The sequence below is a fragment of the Bactrocera oleae genome, chromosome 3 (assembly GCF_042242935.1).
Source record: "Bactrocera oleae isolate idBacOlea1 chromosome 3, idBacOlea1, whole genome shotgun sequence".
Lineage (NCBI taxonomy): Eukaryota > Metazoa > Arthropoda > Insecta > Diptera > Tephritidae > Bactrocera > Bactrocera oleae.
Genome location: NC_091537.1, coordinates 59,262,643 through 59,285,639, shown reverse-complemented (window position 1 = coordinate 59,285,639; position 22,997 = coordinate 59,262,643). Strand labels below are relative to the sequence as shown.

General features: G+C 36.1%; 1 protein-coding gene across 4 annotated transcripts; it reads left to right on the top strand.

Moving 5' to 3' along the window:
• Nucleotides 1-3,566: 3,566 nt before the first annotated feature.
• Nucleotides 3,567-22,295, top strand: Kdm5 (Lysine demethylase 5). 4 transcript variants are annotated; one of them, XM_014243595.3, is made up of 4 exons: nucleotides 3,567-3,905; nucleotides 14,602-16,055; nucleotides 16,290-17,701; nucleotides 19,621-22,295. In XM_014243595.3, exons 2-4 carry the CDS (start codon nucleotides 14,636-14,638, stop codon nucleotides 22,207-22,209), a joined length of 5,421 nt encoding a protein of 1,806 aa, XP_014099070.2. In that variant the 5' UTR covers nucleotides 3,567-3,905; nucleotides 14,602-14,635; the 3' UTR covers nucleotides 22,210-22,295. The 4 variants fall into 4 exon arrangements, with proteins under 4 accessions (XP_014099070.2, XP_069962779.1, XP_014099072.2 ...); XM_070106678.1 differs by lacking the exon at nucleotides 3,567-3,905 and adding an exon at nucleotides 5,879-5,988; XM_014243597.3 differs by lacking the exon at nucleotides 3,567-3,905 and adding an exon at nucleotides 14,346-14,482.
• The last annotated feature ends 702 nt before the right edge of the window (nucleotides 22,296-22,997 follow it).

Sequence of the window (22,997 nt, the reverse complement as noted above, 5' to 3'; positions counted from 1 at the left end):
TCGAGTTGCGCGCAGGATCGCTATTTTGTCGACTGAGGTGTATCTGCGGAGACCATCCTTTTTGTTTGCTGAGGTGGCGTACAGGCGCGATGCTGTGGTGTGTTGTATTGTCCCGTGTGGTGATGTATGAGTGTGGTGTATTGTAGTGGGTTATACTAGGGTGTGTCATTATTTTCAGGGTGAAGCGGTGTACTTGGCGGGAGGAGTTTATACTCATTTAAACATACTGGGCCCCTAGCCGAATATTTTGCCTAGTATTGAACGTATAACGTTACATGCATTTCGGCGCACTGCTGATGGAGCAGCCGAGGGTGCGGCATACATGCTGTAAGTGTAAGAAACTTTTTTTTGTTGTAAAAGGATGTTAAGTAAATAATTTGATATGTTGGTGAGTAGCTTGTTTATATGATTTTTCTGTATTAGCGGTACTTTTTTGCAATTTCTTTATTTCGGCTTATAGGATAGCGACCCCACGCCTGGCTCAGATATGGCCAGAATGGGTGCTCTTTTGAAATCATTGAAAAGGGATCGTGCGAGAGTACAGTGATTGGCCGAGAATTGAGAACGGCTTTTTCTAGAGGTAGTAAAGTGGTAACTGCGATATATTTATATTTTTAATATCCATCTACTTTCTGAAGAAGGATTTGAAGCCTATTTTGCTGATTCCCATAAACCACCCATATTAGGAGCGCTTAGATAGATGCGATAAGTGCCACATGGTCCTTCGAGCCTAAAAGAAAGGCACTGTGAAAATATAAAATCCAAAATTGTTAAAACACAGAAAATAGATAACATGCACAAACAAATACATATACAGTCAAAGACAAAAGTTTAAATCCACCAATATAACATATATATTATAATTTATATAACAGTGAGGTGACAAAAATGCGGTAGAAAAAAATAAATTATACATACCATATATATTATTAAAAAAAAAAGGTGCAGTACAGTACATTACATATATACAAGTATAAATTGGGACTTTTATTTACAATAACAATCCAGTGATCGAAATCAAGAGTAAGTTACAGGTAGACGATTTATCGAGAAATCCGTTACAATTGGTGTCAGAAGTGGGATTGTCAAATAAATTCCCAAGGAGATAATTATTTGAAAATGACCAAAGTCATTTGAGAGGTTAGCTCACTTAGCTTATGCACATAAATCCGTGAAATACATCGAGGACACGAAAATTCAGACTTTCGTCAATGGAATACGAGACAACACTACACGCTTCGCTTCATTAGCATGTCCAAAATTAACATAAAACATTTTCATAAGTACCTTTATGGCCAGCGATTTCGGGTGAGGACAGATCATGCAGCATTAAAATGGCTTCTGCAATTCAGAAACCCAGAAGGACAGTGGCCCGCTGGATTGAGAGACTCCAAAGTTACGACTTCTATGGAGAACATCGCAAAGGTAGTAATCATGGAAATGCTGATGCCATGTCCCGCCGTCCCTGTAATCTGGAATGCAGACATTGCTCAAAAGCTGAGGCCAAAGAAGACATTATAGATGTCCGATTAATGACTATAACATCAGACTGGGATCCGAAGAAGCTACGGAAATGTCAGCAAGAGGACCCAGATTTTAAAAGTGTAATACATGGATTGGAAATGAATAAACGTCCAACGAGAGAAGAAATAGCTGCAGAAAGCCCAGTCGCTAAGGCTTATTGGGCACAATGGAATAGTTTAAAACTAGTGTCTGCCTGCCTGCATCGCGTATAGGAAAGCGAAGATCGGCAAAGTTCACGAGCTCTGATGATTATTCCAAAAGTAAGAATTCCTGAAGTTCTCAACGGGCTGCACAACGGTCCAAATGGAGGACATATGGGTATCACTAAAACCTTGGAGAAATTAAAACAAAGATTTTATTGGGTTGATTGTCGTCAATCAGGAGTGGATCGCCAATTGTGTCGAGTACATTGCTGCTAAAGGGCCGCGGTCCAGGAGTCATGGTCAGATGAAGCAGTACAATGCAGGTGCGCCGTTTGAGCGAGTAGCCATGGATGTAGCTGGACTATTTCCTATCAGTAAATTAGGAAACAGATATGTTTTGGTAGTCATGGACTATTTCAGCAAATGGCCAGAGGGATACGCAATTCCTTACCAAGAGGCAGGAACAGTAGCGGATGTATTCATCAACAATTGGCTATCGAGATATGGTGTTCCAATAGAATTACATTCTGACCAAGGGAGAAATTTTGAATCAGCTGTAATACAATATGCCAAAAGCTGGGTATCCGGACCCGTACAACTACATCCGCAGTCCGATGGCATGGTAGAACGATTCAATCGAACTTTGGAAGAACATTTGAGGAAAGTTGTGGACAAGTATCAAAAAGATTGGGATACCCATATATTCTTGTTCCTGATGGCTTATTGGTCTGCTGTACATGAAACAACGGGGCAGACTCCTGCAAGGGTAATTTTTGGTAATGATTTACGACTACAGATTGATTTAAAATTTGGAATTAACGACAACGGAGGAAGGAATACTAAGGAATTCAATAGCATCCTAGAAACGAGATTAGGGATATACATGCTATGGTGAGACAGCGCACCAAAATTATGAGCGATAAGATGAAAGCAAAATACGACAAGGCAATAAACTCTGAGGGTTTTATTGAAGGCGATTGGTTATTGTTATATAACCCATAACGAAAGAAAGGGCTGTCTCTCAAATTACAGTGTAATTGGGAAGGACCATACCAGGTTATTAAACGACTGAATGATGTAGTGTATCGCATACAGACCATTGGAAGACCAAGGAATAAAATGAAGGTGGTTCATCTGGAACGGCTTGCAGCGTTTGGTACCGCAAATATGTCTAATCGGGACGATCAGACTTAGGTAGAGGGCAGTGTGGCGAACACGAGTACCAGAACAAATCAGAATTGACGATAAACTGCCAGAAGCAACTAGACAGCGAATTCGTAGTTGCCAGAATGTTCCAGTAGCGAACTTCTGTTAAAAATTTGCTATATAAGGGCTGCCGGATTGTGCAGCAGGGACAGTTCTAATTAAAGTGTTGCCGTATAAAAAGCAATTAAGCTATAAGCAATAAGTTGTAAACTCGAATATCGAGCAATAAGTGTTAAGTTGTTGGAATTGGGAATAAAGATAAATGTATAGCATTAAATTGGGACTTTAATTTAACAATTCAGTGATCGAACTCAAGAGTGAGTTACAGGTAGACGATTTATCGAGAAATCCGTTACAGTATGAATGTATATATATGCTGCCGCTCAAGTTTTTTGTAGAAAGCCACAGCTCTGTCAAACCAACAAAATGACAGTTCATTGCCGGCAATGGATAGAAAGAGATACATATATTTAGGCATCTATTGCTACACATAAGCAATGTACAGTCTCCATTGATTATTTTTTTACAATCTTAAATTGCCTGCCGAGATGCTCCGTTAGGTCATTATTTTAGAGAATAGCAATATGTTATTATGTATCGATAAATTGGGTTACATTAAAAATCTTGTTGCTAAAGTGTAATCGTCAATAAAAGTAGCGAGATTCATGTGTGATTGTGTGAGTAGTATTCTTCTCGCTGATTTTGTCTGTTCGTTCGTTCAATATGTCTGATTCGCCTTTAACCAATAGACTTCGGGTTTGTCGTTTAGTAAAAAGAAAATTTTTATCAGTGTCCTATAGAAAATGGTGAACTTTCTGTGTTTTTACATTGCGGGTATTTGCGAAACATGTAAAGTAAATGGACATATTACATTTTCGAAGTGAGCCGAACCAATAGAAAATTAAAAAAATCGTATATTTAAGAAAGTGAGTCGCGACGCAAATCGGAGATAGCTTCACCATTGTGGCATCAGGGGATTTGCTCCGAAAAAATTCAACTACTGCGTTAGTAAATAGGCAAAGGATAAGAACAGTAAGATAATGCAATTATATACATTTGTACCCTGGAGTTAGTAAGTTGCGGTTCAGTTATTATATGTGTTTGAAAATTCGTTGGTCTGTGCAAACAAAACGCGTACATAAGAAAAGAAAAATATTATTTTTCTACAATTAATTAAAGTAATTTAAATTAATACCGTGGTAAACATAAAGAAAAGTGTAAATTCACTATTTATTAAAAAACGGTAGACATTTTACTTAGAATTCGTTTCACAAAGTAATTTAGGAGCTCTATGTAATGTTTTTGACTTCAGCTTTATAAAGTATTTCTTATTGATAAAAAAATTGTTTTATTTGAAATTTCTAATAAAATTATGTATAACCACGTTTTTGTCAATGAATGGGAGGATTTGGTGGTACATAGGGAGACCAAGTTATAGGCAAAGTTTTACTCTAACTTTAATGATCTGTTTGGGACAGTATTTCTAAAAAAAAATTTACCCTATTAGACACGTCGACATACTACATAAAAATATATATAATACATTTTTGTGTGAAATCGATTTGTTCTAAAGCTTGGCGAGGTACCAAAGCATATTTCATTTTATGCACAAATTCAATAAACATTGTAAATAGTGTTATATTGCATTTACAATATGTGCGTAAGTGTGCGTGGTTTCTTTGACGACCGAAAAAGAAAATTATATAAAAAAATCAATGTACTTTTAATAGTATATATAGGTTATAAGTCTTGAAAAATGCAAGATATGAAGACGGCGAGACAGAGAAAAATTAAAATAAATATTTGATAATTTTCTATTTAATCCTTCAAATGTCTTAACTTTTTCGTCGCCTACAGTGAAGTGTAAAGTCTAAATCACCAATCACCAAATAAAGTGTTTAATTAATCTCAAGCCTATATATACATGTATTAAAAAATGTTTCGAGGGTCCAATTATTTTATAATTGCTTCACAAATCATTTTTCTAGCTAAAACTGAATTGTTTAATATGGAGTATTACACAGCTACTTTATACAATTGTACAACAACAACAATTGTATGTGCACATTTATATGTATATTTTTAATCGTATGATATCGGCAATAAGGGACTTTTGGTAGAATTGCGTATTAGATTTTCAGATAATCAATATTTTATAAATTTGTCCAAATACGAGAATTTTTTGTGTCTTAACATTTATTGAAAATAATAGAATGGGGCAATTTTTGATTTAAAAATAAATTTAAAATATACCTATTATTTTAGTATTCTCTGGTTACTAAATAAAATTTATCATTTTGGAAAACTTCTCGTACTTCGCATATTTAATAAACTTACATGTAAAAAATATTTTTGTTTTTTTCATACAACCGTACATGTGTGCATACATAAACTGTATACTTTATACGTTTACATAAGTTAAAGATTTTCCAAAATTTTAACATCAATATGGCCGATAAAACCACCACCATTTGACAAAGTGTATACGTACTGAAAACAAGTTCGTTGAATTATCACCATATAGTTTTTTAAATTGTTAAATTAAAGAGGGATTTTTATACAAGTATTTTTTATTTTCGCACTAGTATATGATATTTCTCATAAATGTTTAAATCTAAATTACTAAAACCAAAAACTTTTTACTCAAACTTTTAAACACATATATTGTAGTTTTTGTTATTTACAGGACACATATATAATATGTATATGTATTTAGTTTTTCTCTCGCAGTTTTGTAGAGCACTAGTAAAGTTAAAAACATTATTTTATAATTTTTTATTTGTAAATATTATCCTACTACGAATTAGAAAGTTCCTTTATGATTAAATTTAATTTCCTTTTAGATAATTGATTTTTGGGTTTCTATGTACGTTCAAAACCAAATAAAATCAAATATCCGTTGATTAACAAATATGTATGTATGTATGCGAAAATTGTTTGAAAACCAATTATATGTGGTTATATAATATTAAAAAATTAAAACTTTCCTAAGTTTCAGAATTTTACCCCCCCTTTTAGGTATGGATGCCTATATTGTGCGAATACAGCTTCTATTCACCAACAGAATACAAATTGTACTTTACGAAAGCGTATCGTCTATCCTTCGCAAACAATTGTATGTATATATTATGGAATACTATTAACTATTATCAGGAAACTCAAGAGTAGTGGTTTAAATTATTTTGCGAAATTTACAGTTTGAATACATTGAACATACTGTATTTAAAGAAAACGCAACAGAAATCGAATAATTTTTTTATTTAACTTCGAAACGAAATGCCATGTTCTAAAAACTGAATTCACATATTTAAATGTAATTTGAAAACGAAAAATTTATAACGTATGAGATCCTCTCTGCATACATGCCAACAAGGGATATGTAGGCAGAGGAAGGTTGTAGTGATAGTTTTCTGTTAAGAGCTCACAAGTAACTTCAGCTTCAGGATATCAGACCACTAGTATTATTCAAGCAGAAGTGGCTGCAATTAAGGTAGCAGAATATGTATTGCTCTGGCCTCTGTGAACCCTGAGCTCTGTGTGTAAGTTCAGAAAGTGTTAGTTAACAACCAGCACTTGTGCAAAAGTTATATTTTTCTGTATCAAAGTGGAACGTAGGAGGTTTAGCTCTAAGCAATGTTCAAAGCTTTTTAAATTCGACAATATATTTTTTCATAATTTTGCTATTCTTAAGGAATAAACACAAAAATATTCACCTCCAAAATGAAACACATGCTCGTGTGTGTGCCTTTTTTATATAAAACAAATGCTCATGTGCTGGTTTGAAAATTTTTGAAAAGTGCACATACACATTATGAGTTCAAATAATTTGTTTAGTTTTTAAGCGATGTTTCGTTAAAATTGGTGATAATGCACTGAATGCCCGTTAAACTGAAATCTGGGTTGCTGGAACAGCTAGAACGACCTCAGAAAATTTTCTTAGGAGTCTTCTCTAAAGAGTATGTCTTCCATAAGGCATAATGGACTTATTCCACGCTAGACCTACTGCTAAGGGAAAGCACTGTCACTCGAAAACATCGGATGGGAAGTTTTTCAAGCGGAAGTATATGCTATAAATTATGTTTTGTTGTAAAATTCCTGGTTTTCATGGCACTATGTAACTGTGTAGCGTATGAGACGGTGGTCCCAAGATCACGTAACTCCAATGCACGCTTTGCATCCGTTTTATGCATAATGCAAGGGGTTGAAAAGATTTAACGAAATTCGACACAAATTCCCAGTGAAATCTTCTATGTATATATTGCTACTCTGTAAATTTTTCAATTTTTTTTTAAGAAAAGTAACCATTTGTTTGGATGTTGCTAGCTTCCGTGTGATCTAATGTAAGAACTCTATTAGAGTTCTACATTCCTCCATTCAGGAAGAAGTCAACTGTAGCGTATGAGCTGCGCATCTCACTACTGACTTTATTGTTCTTTGTAATATTTCTTCCTCTATACCGGTTTCTGATTTTTCCAACAGTTTAACTTTTAACTCATCTTGCAGTATTTAGCTGGCCTTGACAATATTTGCTTCATTATCGGTAGTGTTGGATTATACATACTGTAGATCCGAACCGTATGTGTCCAAGCAGTTTATCAATTGTTCTTTGATATACACTACTTTGTGCCTTTTATAGAGACGCACCATTCCTGGAGAAGTTATTTAATATAATTTAACGAATGCCCCATATTATATTCAGTAAAACTCAATACTAACTAAAAAAAACTTAATACTAAGGTATGGATGCATTGTACGTTTATTCCAACCATGCTTTTCCCTATTGTACTTGCAATATCAATTTTCAAATTTTGTAATTTATATTTTAGTCGCATTGAAATAGGTTTTTGTTTTTTTTTTGCAGAACACCTTAGTTGAAATTATTCGGCTTGTTAAAACGAAATCACAATTTCATTCGGTTTCTGAAACATGCCTGAATATATGTACTTTTTTATTTATTTATTTTCGAACGTTTATTGGTAAATTATTCACCAAAATGGGTCTTTAGAAAATCGTGAAATAATAAAAAAAATTGTTTATTATTAGATGTACAGTTTATTTGAGACTAACTTGAAAGTACAATATACGCATATATGTATATATAATATGTATGTAAGTAATAATCTCGTTGCTCGCAGGCAACCGAATTCACAGTTAACATAATGCGTTGTTTATATGTACATGTTTTGTGTATTTCTAACACTCCTCAACGCAGTATGTCATTAAACACTTAAATGTTAACATTTTTTATTTTAATACATACCCATCATGCCAATACATTTCTTATGCTTAATTTTGCTAAGGTTCTTGGTCAGGACATCAGATATCATATTTTCAGTTGATACATACTTTATTTCAATTACATTGTCCTTAACCATTTCCCTGACATGATGATATTTAATATCTATATACTTACTGCGCGCATGATATTTTTTATCTTTCGCTAAACATTGCGCGTTTTGGTTATCGCTAAACACCTTTGTTGCATGATCATCGCTCATGAGTTTACGGATATACGGTGCTTCTTTAGCAGCCGTTGACAAAGCTACGTACTCGGCTTCAGTACTAGCGTCGTGGCCTTAGCCCTGTTTCTTTGATTCCCATGAGATCACTGCTCCTGCTGCAAGAAATGTCCAGCCACTGTACGATTTTCGGTCCATGCAATCTCCAGCCCAATCAGCATCGACATAACACTCGATGGGTTTTCCAGTCCGTTGGTAGTGCAGACTCAGCTCAGCAGTGCTTTTAAGGTATCGCAAAACTTGCTTGGCACCCATCTCATGTTGCTTCTGAGGATTTGCGTTACGTTGCGACAACTTCGCAACAGAGTGTAAAATATCTGGCCGGGTTGTTATGGCTAGATACATCAGCGAACCTATGAGAGATTAATAGCTTGCGTTGTTTGCTCTTGGACACTCATCATTATCACACTTAACCTGGAAACCTGTGCTCAATGGAATGACATTCGGCTTGCAGTTACTTATACCGTATTCGTGAAGTAGGTTTCCAATATTCTGTTTGTGACCAACAGTAACGTTGCCAGTTTCTCCTCCTCTTTCAATTTCCATCCCAAGGAAATGTTTCAGCTCGACCACATTTCACGTCATCTGCAAAGTCACTTTCAAGGAAAATTTCGTCACGTGCTTCTGTTACCTTTCCTGTACTCGGATCGTATAATCGGTATGCCTTCGCTAATTCTGAGTAGCTAACCATCACACGCGCCTCGCCTTTCGGGAGAAACTTCCTGCTATGCTTCTTGTCTAAAACTATAGCTTCGATTCCGAATACTCTCAGATGACTCACCGTTGGCTTTTTGCCTTCAGAAGCACAGGTTGTTTCAGAGAGGAGACGATAGAGTGAGGGAACATTAGTCCCGGTGGTATCACAATGGGCCTCCTATAGGCCTAGGTGCGTCATTGGGCAGCCACTCTACCTACCTACCTTTCTAAACCATGCACCAGATTTTTACTAATCATTTTGTTCAGACTACCAAAGTTTAAATTTCCAAACCTATTGTACCACTTCATTATCTCAGCCAAATTAGACTGTGTGCCAAAACACTTCTTATCGTTTGTCTTAAACAAAAACAAATCTTGCTGCGTCTTGGCAACTAAGATTACTTCACCGTCACGATTTTGAATGCACGCACCTTCTTGTTTAAACTTGACACTGAATCCCTGCTGGATTGATTTTGTTACAGATATGAAATTGCATTGAAGGTCTTCCACATAGAGTACGTTACCAAGTCAACTGTGCTTTCACGCCAATTCAATTGCACTGTACCACGACCAATGGCTACAATATAATTGTTTCCAGCTAAAACAACTTTCTCAGTATGCCGTTCGAATTTTATGAAACTCGATTTATCACAGCACAAATGCGCTGTTGCACCACTATCCAAGCACCAAACGTTTTTTGCAAAACCACCGTTAAACATGCAAACACAGAGTACGATTTTTCTCGATCTTTGTCGTTTCTCTCATTTTTGTTGTCTTTGACGCTCGCATTTTTTTCATAGACTATTGCTTGACAATTCTTGGAAATGTGTCCACGGCGACCACACGACCAGCCACTTATGTTTTTTCTTTGTTCTTGACCGTCCTTTACACTCTCTTGATTTCCGCCTCGCGAAGAGAACATTTTTTGCTCTCCTTGTTTTTCACTTTGTTCAGTACGCTTTTCGCTCTCTTCGTGCAACTTAATTTTTAACGCACTTAATTCCGCCAAAGCCTCGCGTGATTCCATTGCTACCACGAAATTGTCAAAAGCGTCGGTCAAGCTTTACAACAACAATATGCACAAACACTCTTCGGGCAGTGTAGAACTAATTTCGCACAATTTTTCTATCAGGTCTGTAAACTTTTCCAAATGCTTAGCCATATTTTCTGATTCTTACGATTTGATACGCAATAACTGTTTTAACAACGGAACGCGACGTGCAGGTCCCTTAGGCATATGAATTGTTTTTAGTCTTTCCCACGCACTAGCAGACGTTTGGCAATTTTTCACATTATTTATCTGTGAAGACTTAATGCATAGCATAATGCTGGCTAATGCTTTTTCGTCTTTTGCATCAAACGCAGCTTTTACCTCTGCAGTGTATTCTTCGTTCTTTACGACACGACCACAAACCACGCCCCATAACTCTGCATGTATGAGTACGCTTTTCATCTGAACGTTCCACGCGCTGTAATTGTGGTCATCCAGCTTTTTAATAGAATTCAAAATTAATACAATTTACTTGTCCAAGAAAGTCAAGAATGTTTACATTCACCTTCTACAAGAAATTTCACTTGGAGTCAATTGGACTTATTATTTTATTTGATTTATTTCACTTGTATCATCGCCTGGGCCCATAACCTATTAGATGCACAGTTTATTTGAGACAAACTGGAAAGTACAATATATGCATATATATACATATGTATGTAAGAGAGAATCTCGTTGCTCGCAGGCAACATGTACATGTTTTGTGTATTTCTAACATCTATTAATGCATTATTGTAATAAAATATAACGATAATTATGTTAGTAATATAAATATAAACTGATAGTAAATAGTTATTCAGATTCTTTAAAATTGTCAATAGTAACCAACTTGAAAAACGTAGATCAATGGGCAGAAATTTTGTAATTCACGACGAATGTATAAATTAATTAAATTCTACTAAATATAAATATTATGAATTCTATCGAACGTCATTGTTTTCCATTTATTTATGTTTTATTTTAGGAGTTCTGTCAAAACTGTTGGCAGTGTTCCTAAACACTTTACAAGCGCTTCCTTAAAATGTAAGCTCCGGGTTGTTATCTGCATAATTAACAGTCCTAATTCAATATCCAACGCTAGCATAAAATCAACTATAAACCACTAGTCTTCCTCATTAGGGGTTTATGTGAATTATACAAAGTGCTTACATATATACATAGGTGTGTTATTTATTGTACAATATATCCTAATAGTTAAACAAATATTGTAATTTTTAACGCTTTTCTGTTGTTACGAAAATGTTTTGATATATCTATTTATAGTTCAGAATTATACCAACACCTTATAAATAAATTGGAAATTTATAATATAAAAAGTATTTATTAAAGGGTTAGGTGTAGTCAGAGACATGTAAATTTACACATTTTTGCACCGGACAGAAAAACAACATAGTATACACCAAGTAAGGAAGAGCTTAGTTCGGATGTAATCGAACAGTTTATACTCCTACAACTTGCTACGATCAAAGCCAGAGAAATACCTACAGGTGCATAAAGTTTGTTAGAACAACGAAAATCAATATATTTAGTATATGGTAGTTTAGGTAATTTTCGAACCAATTTCACAAATTTTCGGCATTAAACTATAGTATATATCCAATATTATACGTTCAGTCAATTTTGCTAAGGTATCTTACTTATTTGCCAATATATGCGATATAAAGTCAGTCGAAAATCTTTCTATTAGGTATAAGGGGGCTTAAGGAATTATTGACCCGATGCAACCAATGTTTGATGTACAGGCATATTATTATCAGAAAAGGGCTCTACGAATGACGTTATTGTCCACAAAAGTGATTCCGTTTCGGTAATTTCGATGTCAAGGATGAACCACGCGTCGGGAGGCCTGTCGTCGAAAATTGCGATAAAATCATGGAAATAGTGGAAACAGACCGACACGGGAGCACTTATTTAATTGCTGAGGAACTAAAGATAAGCCAGAAAACCGTTTGGAACCATTTGCCATCATTGATCAACAGAGGCCGAATTGTGTTCCATCAGGACAACGCCAGGCCACACACGTCTTTGGTGACGCGCCAGAAGCTTCGGGAGCTCGGATGGGAGGTCCTAATGCACCCACCTTATAGTCCGGACCAGGCACAAAGTAATTACCATCTTTTCCTGTCCATGGCAAACGCGCTTAATGGTGAGAAGTTGGCCTCAAGAGAGGCATGTGAAAATTGGCTCTCCGAGTTTTTTGCCAATAGGGACGCATCCTTCTACGAGAGGGGTATAATGGGCATCTCGTTGGCGACAAGTTTACGAACAAAACGGACAATTGTACACCGGACAAATGCACACAAAGTTATCATCTTTTGAAAATCAATAAAAAACCGAACTTTTTACTTGACCAATATATCTCACACATTGACCGATATTTTCGGCAAAGAGTCAACTATAGGTACTGGAGTCCACATATTCGAAACCTAGGGGCTTGAACAGTTTTGGTTCGGATTGGACAACTTCTAGTCATAAGATGGCATACTTTAAAGGCATTATTCGTGCAAAGTTTTATCCTGATACATTCATTGGTGCTTGATTTGCATACTGGGAAATTGAAGAATCAGATAGAATTTAAAATTGTGTCATATGGGCAGTAGACTTGGTTTTAGTGCGATTTTCTCGCCCATTTTCGCATTGTAACAGGAATGTCAGAAGAATGTTATATATGTTTGGTTGAAACCGGTCGAGCAGATCCCCAGATATGTGATTTCACCTAAAAGTAGGCAGTGCCATCGTCGAATTTTGTCTGCGGCTCCTATAAAGTCTTCTCATACCATCTCTAATTCTTGATTTACCGCGCTTTAAGTAGTTTTTAACAGTCCCGTTATATGGCGAGGCAGAGCTATCAGATTTCATCAATTTTTACAGTGCCGGTAGAGGTGCTTAAGGGATTTGTTCTGCACGTATTTGGTTATTTAAGCTTGAATGGTTTGGCATATATGTTCATTATATTATACTTTTAGGGGGCCGAGGCCAGCCCCATTTTTCAAAATTTTTTGTCTACGATCCTTTGTGCCAAATTACAGTTCTATATCTTAGTTTAGTGCTTAGTTATAACACTTTATAAGTTTCCGTTTAATGGCGTTTTGTTGGCGTGACAGTCATCCGACAACGCCCATTCACGAACTCGTTATGCATTTTTGCCAAGGAAAACGTGTACCAACTTTCATTACGATATCTCAATTTTGACTCAAGCTACTGCTTGTACAGACAGACAAACATGCGGATTTCAACTCTTCTCATCATCCTGATCATTTGTAAACATAACCGTATATCTATCTCCATTAGTTTTAGGTGATACAAACTGCCCTTAGATAAACAAAACTATTATACTCTGTAGCAACGTGTTGCAAGAGTATGGGATTAGGTCAAGTAAAAAGTTCGTTCGGTTTTTATTTAAGAGATGGCGTTATTGTCCATAGTACTAGTGTTACGTGTCGCATCATGTCATACTATATGGCGCTGAAAACGTGCTTATTCGCGCTAAAAGTTTGTCTGTGACAGTTTTTCGATTGATTTACTCAGTTCGTTGTGAGCGCACGTCAAAGATGGACACCAACAATGAGAAAATTCGCTAAATTTTACAATTTTTCTTCGATCAAAGCGAAAAAGCAGCCAAAGCGGCTGAAAACATTAATTTAGTTATGGGCCCGTTCCGTTCCGGTAATTTCGATGTCAAAGATGCACCACGCGTCGGGAGGCCTGTCGTCGAAAATTGCGATAAAATCATGGAAATAGTGTAAACAGACCGTCACGTGAGCACTTATTTAATTGCTGAGGAACTAAAGATAAGCCAGAAATCCGTTTGGAACCATTTTCATAACCTTGGATTCAAAAAGGAGCTCGATGATTGACGGCCATGAAGGTTTTGCTGTGTGTTTGGTGGGATGGGTAAGGAATCATCTACTGCGAGCTGCTCCCCTATGGCCAAACGCTCAATTCGCCCCTCTACTGCCAACAACTGGACCGCTTGGCTCTCCGAGTTTTTTGGCAATGGGGACGCAGTCTTCTACGAGAGGGGTTTACGAACAAAACGGCGCCTATTTGACTTAAATCGGACAAATGTACACAAAGTTATCATCTTTTGAAAAATCAATAAAAAACCGAACGAACTTTTTACTTTACCTAATATAATATGCAGATAAGAAATCAAAGTCATCAGATTATTTGTCTTCAAATTAAAACTGCAGTCAACTAGAAAAATGTAGTTTTCATAAAAACGTGTTTAAAGGAAAATGATTGAGTTGATTGAATAGAGTGGCTGAACTGAAAGCTGTAACTCAAAAAATGTTTATTTATATAATTTTTTTTTTAGTTTTCAAAGAAAAGAGCAAATAATTGTAATGTAATTTACATATGTATCACATATATAACATATCTTATACAACTAATAATATCAATTAAATTTTTTATTTTTAATAAATTTATTTTTTGTTTACATATTATAATACTATTTTAGAGGAATTAACTGGACGTACAATTTGATTAAAGTCATGGCAACCAAAGTATCAGCAGCGGAGGGAACTTCTGTTTCGAGTGCACCCACATCGACAGCTGGTTTAAGCGGTAACATCACACCAGCTAGACGCTTACGTACTCGAACTTCGACTGGGGGCAATGTAAATGGTGGAGATTCGGGTAAAAAGTCATCAAACAATTCTAACGGTAGCGAACGAAATATGAGTTGTTCAGATTTTAATAAAAATAATGGAGGAAGTAATAACACTGTTTCTACATCAGCTATAGGAGCTAGTTCAAGTGATGACAAGCAAAGCTCGAATAGCTGCAGTATTACGAATTCCACCCCTGGATCAGCCAAAAAATATCATAATAGTTGTCCTCACCCAACAAATGACCGTGGTCGGGGTAAACCAGTAACACACTTACAACCTCATAGCTCGAGTACATTTAACTTGAATAAAACAGAAGAATTTCATTTTGATACACCCGTTGAGTGTCCCGTTTTTCGTCCTACGCACGAAGAATTCAAGAATCCACTAGCTTACATTAGTAAGATACGACCGATTGCGGAGAAATGTGGAATAGCTAAAATCTTACCACCAGAATCATGGTCACCACCATTTGCTGTAGATGTAGATAAATTAAAATTTACACCACGCGTACAACGGCTCAACGAATTAGAAGCAAAAACTCGAGTGAAACTTAATTTCTTAGACCAAATTGCCAAATTTTGGGAACTACAGGGTTCTTCTTTAAAAATACCAATGGTTGAACGTAAAGCATTAGATTTATATACCTTACATCGGATTGTCCAAGAAGAAGGAGGTATGGAGCAAACAACAAAAGAACGTAAATGGGCAAAAGTTGCAAATCGGATGTCGTATCCATCGAGCAAAAGCGTTGGAGCAACCTTAAAAGCCCATTACGAGCGAATACTTCATCCATTTGAGGTTTATACATCTGGTAAAGTGCTAGGAGCTGGGGCAGGACCCAGCACTAGCGCGGAAGGAGTGAAGCTTGAAGATGGTACGGATTATAAGACACACGAAATACCAACTCGCCAACAAATTACACCCCCAAACGAAAATAACGCTCGACGGTCTAAGCGCTTTGCCAATTCCAGCGCCAATTGTGGATTGAACAATTCGGTATCGCATATTGTTCATATTGAAAAAAAAGAGGATTTTAAGCGTGATCTCCTTAATTGTTTTAATGCTGCTGGCACTTCGTCCTCTGCAAGTGGAGCTCGGGGTCAAGCTGGTAGTACATCTTCAGCAAATTCGATTGCTCTTAAGAAAGCACCCGATCCTCAAATGGTTGATCCTTTAATGAAATATATTTGCCACATATGCAATCGTGGTGATGTGGAAGAATCAATGTTATTGTGTGACGGATGTGACGACAGCTATCATACATTTTGCTTGTTACCACCATTGTCCAGTATTCCTAAAGGTAAAGATAGTATTAATATCATCAATATGGAAATAAATTGTTATGAAATCACTTTTAATTGATGGAATTACACAACCTGTTACACAAATTCGTCTACATTAATAGAACTTTGAAAGGGAATTTTTCTTTAAATTTTAACTAACTTTAATGTCATAAAATATGGACATGATACATAACCAATTGGTAAATTAACTGTTAAAAAAGAACGTCCTTCTTATTTGTTCATACTTTCAGGTGAGTGGCTTTGCCCACGCTGTGTTGTAGAAGAAGTTAGTAAGCCTACTGAAGCTTTTGGCTTCGAGCAAGCAGAACGAGAGTATACATTGCAGCAATTTGGACAAATGGCCGACCAGTTTAAAACGGATTATTTTCGTAAGCCAGTTCATTTGGTCCCAACAAATTTAGTGGAGCGTGAATTTTGGCGCATTGTTTCATCGATTGACGAAGATGTAACAGTCGAATATGGAGCTGATTTGCATACCATGGATCATGGTTCGGGGTTTCCAACAAAAAGCTCTTTATATTTGCTTCCAGGGGATCAGGAGTACGCTGAATCTAGTTGGAATTTAAATAACTTACCATTACTGGAAGACTCAATTTTGGGCCATATTAATGCTGATATCAGTGGAATGAATGCACCCTGGATGTATGTAGGAATGTGTTTTGCCGCTTTTTGCTGGCATAACGAAGACCACTGGAGTTACTCCATTAACTATTTGCATTGGGGAGAACCAAAAACTTGGTACGGCGTACCGGGCTTTTGGGCTGAGCAATTTGAGGAAACAATGAAGCAGGCAGCTCCGGAACTTTTTGCATCGCAGCCAGATTTATTGCATCAGTTGGTGACTATAATGAATCCGAACATTTTAATGAATAATGGAGTGCCTGTTTATCGAACTGATCAGAATGCTGGAGAATTTGTTATAACATTTCCCCGTGCGTATCATGCTGGATTTAATCAAGGCTACAACTTTGCTGAAGCTGTGAATTTCGCTCCTGCTGATTGGTTGAAGATGGGTCGGGAGTGTGTTAATCACTATTCAATGTTGCGTCGTTTTTGCGTTTTTTCTCACGATGAGCTAGTATGCAAAATGGCACTAGAACCAGCCAAACTGACATTTGGCATTGCAACAGCTTGCTATATCGACATGGCAGAAATGGTAGACTCCGAAAAGAAACTTCGAAAATCTTTGTTGGAATGGGGTGTTACTCGCGCTGAGCGAAAAGCATTCGAACTTGTTCCAGACGACGAGCGACATTGTCAAGAATGCAATACTACGTGTTTTTTGTCTGCCGTATCATGTGAATGCACCAAGTCAATCGTTTGTCTTCGCCATTACACAGTTCTGTGTGATTGCCTCCCAGAAAAACACACTCTTCTTTACAGATATACACTTGACGAAATGCCATTAATGCTTCAAAAGCTTAAAGCCAAAGCACAAAGTTTTGAACGGTGGTTATCACGATGTCGCGACATTATGGATGCTAATACACCCACTTCAGCACCGTTAGCTGAATTACAGGAATTGTGCAAGGAAGCTGAAATTAAAAAATTTCCTTCATCGTTACTAATAGATCGCCTGAATTCAGCTATAGTCGAAGCCGAAAAATGTGTAACTGTCATTCAACAACTCGGAATAAACAAGGTAAATTTATTTGGCGTGTTTTTATATAATCTTATATTGCTAAAATTATGTTATTAATTATTTATATATATACATGTATGGTATATTTAGAATCCGATGACTGCTTGATATGTAGATAATGAATTATGATGCTCAATTAAAACATTAAGTTGGTTAATATTTTGTAGCAGCGCTACTCTCCAGCGAATAGAACAAACTATACCAGATACTAAAACCAACGAGGAGCATTTGTAGTGCAACGCTGCGCTAACATGTCTTCTAACGCGTGCGCAATAGTGCTATGATTCTTTCTTAGTGGAGAATTTTTTTTTCGCGTTAAAAAACGTCGCTAACCATTTGTTTTGGTTTTCTTTAAATTATTATAATTGATTTTAAGTCTTATGTTTTAAAAATACAAGAAAACAAAGAGTTTATTTTGTCATTTGAACCATTCACAATAGTAAAAGTGAGCTGAAATATGCAAAACAAAACTTGGAAGCATTGAAGATAGAAGAGAAGCTCTTATCAGTTATTTATTAATGTTGCAAGAGTATATAAATAAATTTAAAAAAAAAAGTTAAAAATTTAAAAAACTGGCAGCTGATGAAGTGAGGGGTCTCAAAAAATTGGCACATGAGCATACCCATCATTTCAATTTCCTAGTCATCTGAAATGAAAAAAAAGATTATCAAACTGCAATGATGCCTGATGTGTGATTTTTGACTAAATGTTTGAAAAAAAGATTATTTTTACCATTTTTTTTTTTACTGGTATTTTTTAAAAATAGTAAAAGATGAACTTTGGATGAGGTTAGTTCATACTCGAGAGAGATCTATAAAGAAGATTCTCTGAAAATTTCAAGTAAATCCGTTTAGTAGAACTCGAGAAATCGGGGGTATCGTATTGAAAAAGTCTGGTCTAAGAAAAGGTTTCGGGTAAAGTCTTTTGTACGATTAGACCCAGCCGATCCAGTTTGGAGGCCGGGTCAGTAAAATGTCTATATCCGAAAATAATAATTTTTTTTTAGAAATACTCTCGTAGACATATTCTTAAATAGTTAAACTTTGAAAATATGAAAGAAAATCGATTTTTTTTGGAATTCTACACCTGAATACAACTTTAATGGGGTATCCGCATACTCTCCTGCTTCAATTCAACTCAATAACTTTGATGTGACTTTCACATGTACATTTTTTGACAAGAAAACAGATATATTACCAATCGAAGACAGCTAGTGAATTACTTTACCAAGGAATAATAGATAAAGATTATTTTATGGTTCTGACTCCCATTGCCCTATAACTTAATTTGTTTCCAAATCACCAAAATATAAAGAAACAAATTTTTCAAAACCTTCAACTAATATGCTTAAACACGTCGTATCAAAAATACAATTGAATTTTGCTTTAATAAAACCATAACGACGGCTTTCTTATTTAGTGGCCTTAACTTAATACTAAACGGCAGCACCTAAGCTATAATACACTTCACAAGAGCATTTTGCATACTATGAAAGTGTGTATAAAAATCGTTATCTTAATTTTGATCGATTAGCTTAAATGACAGCTATATTCCATAGTTTTGAATAATTTTTTTTGTAGCGATGCCTTAGATAATAATATGTTCCAAATTTCGTGAAGAAATCTTGCCAAATTTAAAAGTTGTCTATACAAGGACCTTTGTTTGCTTTCTGCTACTAAGGATGTATACTTTTTACATAGAGCTGAGAGATTTACAAATCGGGAGACTTTAAAATAATAAAAATCTGGTGACCACAGGTATTTTCGATGTTTTCAAATTTAAAACAGGTTATTTTTCATCAAAAGCTCTAAAGTGCACATAAATAGAAATATTCAAGTAATTATGTGAAACAAAGATTTATGATGATTATCCGAAAATACTGTAATTTTTATTTTTAAATTAATACTTTTCTTCAACAGGTTCGTACACGCTCCGACAATAACCAGGAAGCAGCACAATACAAACTTACAATGGAGGAATTAGAACTGTTTGTGCAAGAAATAAACAATTTGTGTTGTATTATTGAGGAAGGTACTTCTGTAAGAGAGCTTCTTTCTCTTGGTAAACAATTTTTGGAACGTGCAAATGCATTATTAAATCGATCAATTGACTTGTTGGAAGAACCTGAAATGGATCAATTAATAAGTGAGGGGAACTCACTTCGAATAGAACTGCCGCAGATGAATCAATTGTACATCCGTCTTAAACAAATAAAATGGTATAATCGTTCACAAGGTTTGCGAAACGGCAATACTAAATTGACATATAGTGATATAAAGAACTTGCTGAGTAGCGCAGCAGCTGAAGTGGACCCAACAGATCCAATAATAGATATGGAAATGAGAAAATTGCAGGAAATCGGCGCTGCAATAGAAGCTTGGGAAAAGCAGGCGGCGCGATATTTTCGATGTACAACACAACAACATGAGTTAGCTGATATTGAGCAGTTTTTAAAAACAGCTGCTGAGTTAGAAGGTCAGGTGCCGTCGTATGTAACCTTAAAAGATGCATTGCGAAAAGCTAAAGAGTGGTTGCATTCGGTAGAACAGTTACAGACCAACGACCATTTCCCCTATTGTCATACTCTTGAAGCAATAGTTCAAAGGGGTAAAAGCATTCCCATACAACTTGAAGAATTAAAACGCATGCAGGGCCATTTGAATAGTGCTCATGAGTGGAAAGACAATACTGCTCGCGTTTTTTTGAAAAAGCAAACATTTTATACATTACTCGAAGTGTTGATGCCCCGTTCCGAGTCTGTCATAATTGACTCAGATTTAAAACAGCCGTTTGAAGATGAGTTTGTAAAGGAAATGAATCCTGCTCAAATAGTAGATTCTTTTAAGAAGGCTGAAGAAAAAGAGTTGCGTGATATGCGCGAATTTAGGCGACAAAATATGTCGAAAAATCCATTAAAAGACCTATATTGCCTGTGTAAATCTCCGTTTCAAGGGGTTATGTTTAATTGTCAGCTCTGTCGTGATTGGTTCCATGAGGATTGTGTGCCGCCCCCACTGGGAATATCAAATATAACTTCGGGAAATAATATTATATCACGTCCTAAGTGGCTTTGTCCGTCATGTGTTCGATCAAAGCGCCCCCGGCTCGAAATTATTCTACCGCTTCTGGTGTCATTGCAACGTTTGCCTATACGTTTACCGGAAGATGAGGCGTTGCGTTGTTTAGCGGAACGCGCTATGAATTGGCAAGATCGTGCCCGTAAGGTGTTGTCCAGTCCAGATGTAACCGCCGCACTTGAAGCAATTATTGCGCAACAACGTAAACAAAAACGAAAGGGTGTTGGTATAGCTGGGGCTTTAGGAAGAAGTAATTCTCGTAAGCAGCATCGTCGTAGAAGTAATCGTAATTCCAAAGACAATGCGCTGAATTCAGACAATCCAGATAGCACCGATGATGATGACGAGGAGGATCGATTACACATTGTTGAAGACTCGTTAAGTAATGAGGAAGAAGAATTATGTAATGTTGAAGCAGCACCGCCTCCTGAGTTGCAAAAGTTATTGTCCAATAGTGAGAAAGAAAATCTGAATGACTTAATGATGGAAGGAGATCTTCTTGAAGTGTCCTTAGATGAGTCATTAGAATTATGGCGTATATTATCAGCTATTCAACCAATTTGTGCTGCAGAAGCAGCCGCACTGCAAAAGCATCAAATACAAAAACAATCTGTTCAAACGACTTCAAACGTTAACTCAGCCGCTGAAGATTCAAACGACAGTTTATTAGTTCAGAGTAGCCCTAACAGCAATAGTGGTAGTATTAGTGGTCGGAACCCCACCGGTGCTAATAAAAAGCGTCGCTCAGTAGAACCACTTAATAGCAGCTGTCCACTGCCGCGTAAAAAGACTGCCACTCCCAATAAACCTTACAGTTCTTCGGCTAAAAAGTCGACACGCAAATCGACAATTGATGCTAATAGTAAAGCGCTACAAGTAGATGATCCTCCTGATAATAAGCAATCAAATGGTGGAAGCGGGAGTACAAACCCGAACACGCTTTCGGCACAAAAGAAACGAAAGCGTGTTGGAGCCAATTCAAACAACAGCACTAATTTTACCGGTCAAAAAAAGCACTCTCAACGTAGTCAAACAGAACAACAAGAAGATGATGAAGAAGAGTGCCGCGCAGAAAACTGTCATAAACCAACTGGCCGTGAAGTTGATTGGGTACAATGTGATGGCGGTTGCAATGAATGGTTCCATATGTACTGCGTTGGTCTGAATAGAAGTCAAATTAAAGCCGATGATGATTACTTCTGCATACGTTGCTCCAGGACGATGGCTATGTCGACAATCGTGGCAAGTGGCGCTAATAGTAGTAATCATTCTGTAATTGAGTCCAGTGCAACAACAACTGCAATGTCCATAATTAGTGCAAACAGCATTAATAGTAATGCGTTAAGTACAGGGACAGCTGCACCACAACCACAAACATCGACAAACAGCGCTGTTGCATCATCTAAGGGCAGAGCACAAGCTACGCGATAAGTTACAATTACATATAATATTAAATACATAAATAAATTTTCATAGTTTTGCATTTTGGATTTGCGAAGCAGAATAAGTAAACCTGATTCCTCATTGTGCTAATTTTTTAATTGAGCAAATGCAAAACCAGCCAGATATTTTCAACTGTATGGAATGTTTTAAAATAATATGTATATATTATTTTCATCTCTCTAGCGGAAAATAATAGGGCGTTTTAAAAGTTTATTGTAAGACTGTATAAAGCATTCAACAAAAACAGCTGGATTCAGGCTTGATATCCTTTGTTTTCTATTAGAATCCACTTATAAATGACAAAATAATTTTTCACCCTTTTTAAAAAAGGTTGTTTAAAATTAACATTTATTGATTTAATGTTGATTTTTTCTTATGTTCGTGAGACGATGAGAATAATAGAAACGGATACCGTATACAATTTTTTTTACCTTAATTTGTTAGTAATCCATAATTATTTTCTGTAATTATTTGATACAAGTTTTATATTGAAAAATATTCGATTTTGCGTCCTAATTTTTTTTTAATATAAATATTTCGATGATACGGCTTGCAAATATCAATATAACAGATTATTCGGCATATATACTTCTTTGGCGTGAGTAATTCCAGTTTGCTCTTTGTATATACATTACACAATAAACTCATATATTTGCCACTTCTACATTATAGTCTTAAACCTGTGTATCTTGAGAACCCCAACGTGAAAACGTATTATCTAAATGGCTTAAAGGTATAAATATAAAACTTATATGGCCCAATATGGTGATTTATTC

What these genes read in the sequence shown, in the direction of transcription:
- Kdm5 (XM_070106678.1), top strand. Translation starts at nt 5,894, where the DNA reads ATGGATGCCTATATTGTGCGAATACAGCTTCTATTCACCAACAGAATA. An exon ending in TCTATCCTTCGCAAACAATT is followed by an intron (nt 5,989 to 14,601) that starts GTATGTATATAT and finishes ATACTATTTTAG; the next exon opens with AGGAATTAACTGGACGTACA. An exon ending in ATTGTCCAGTATTCCTAAAG is followed by an intron (nt 16,056 to 16,289) that starts GTAAAGATAGTA and finishes TCATACTTTCAG; the next exon opens with GTGAGTGGCTTTGCCCACGC.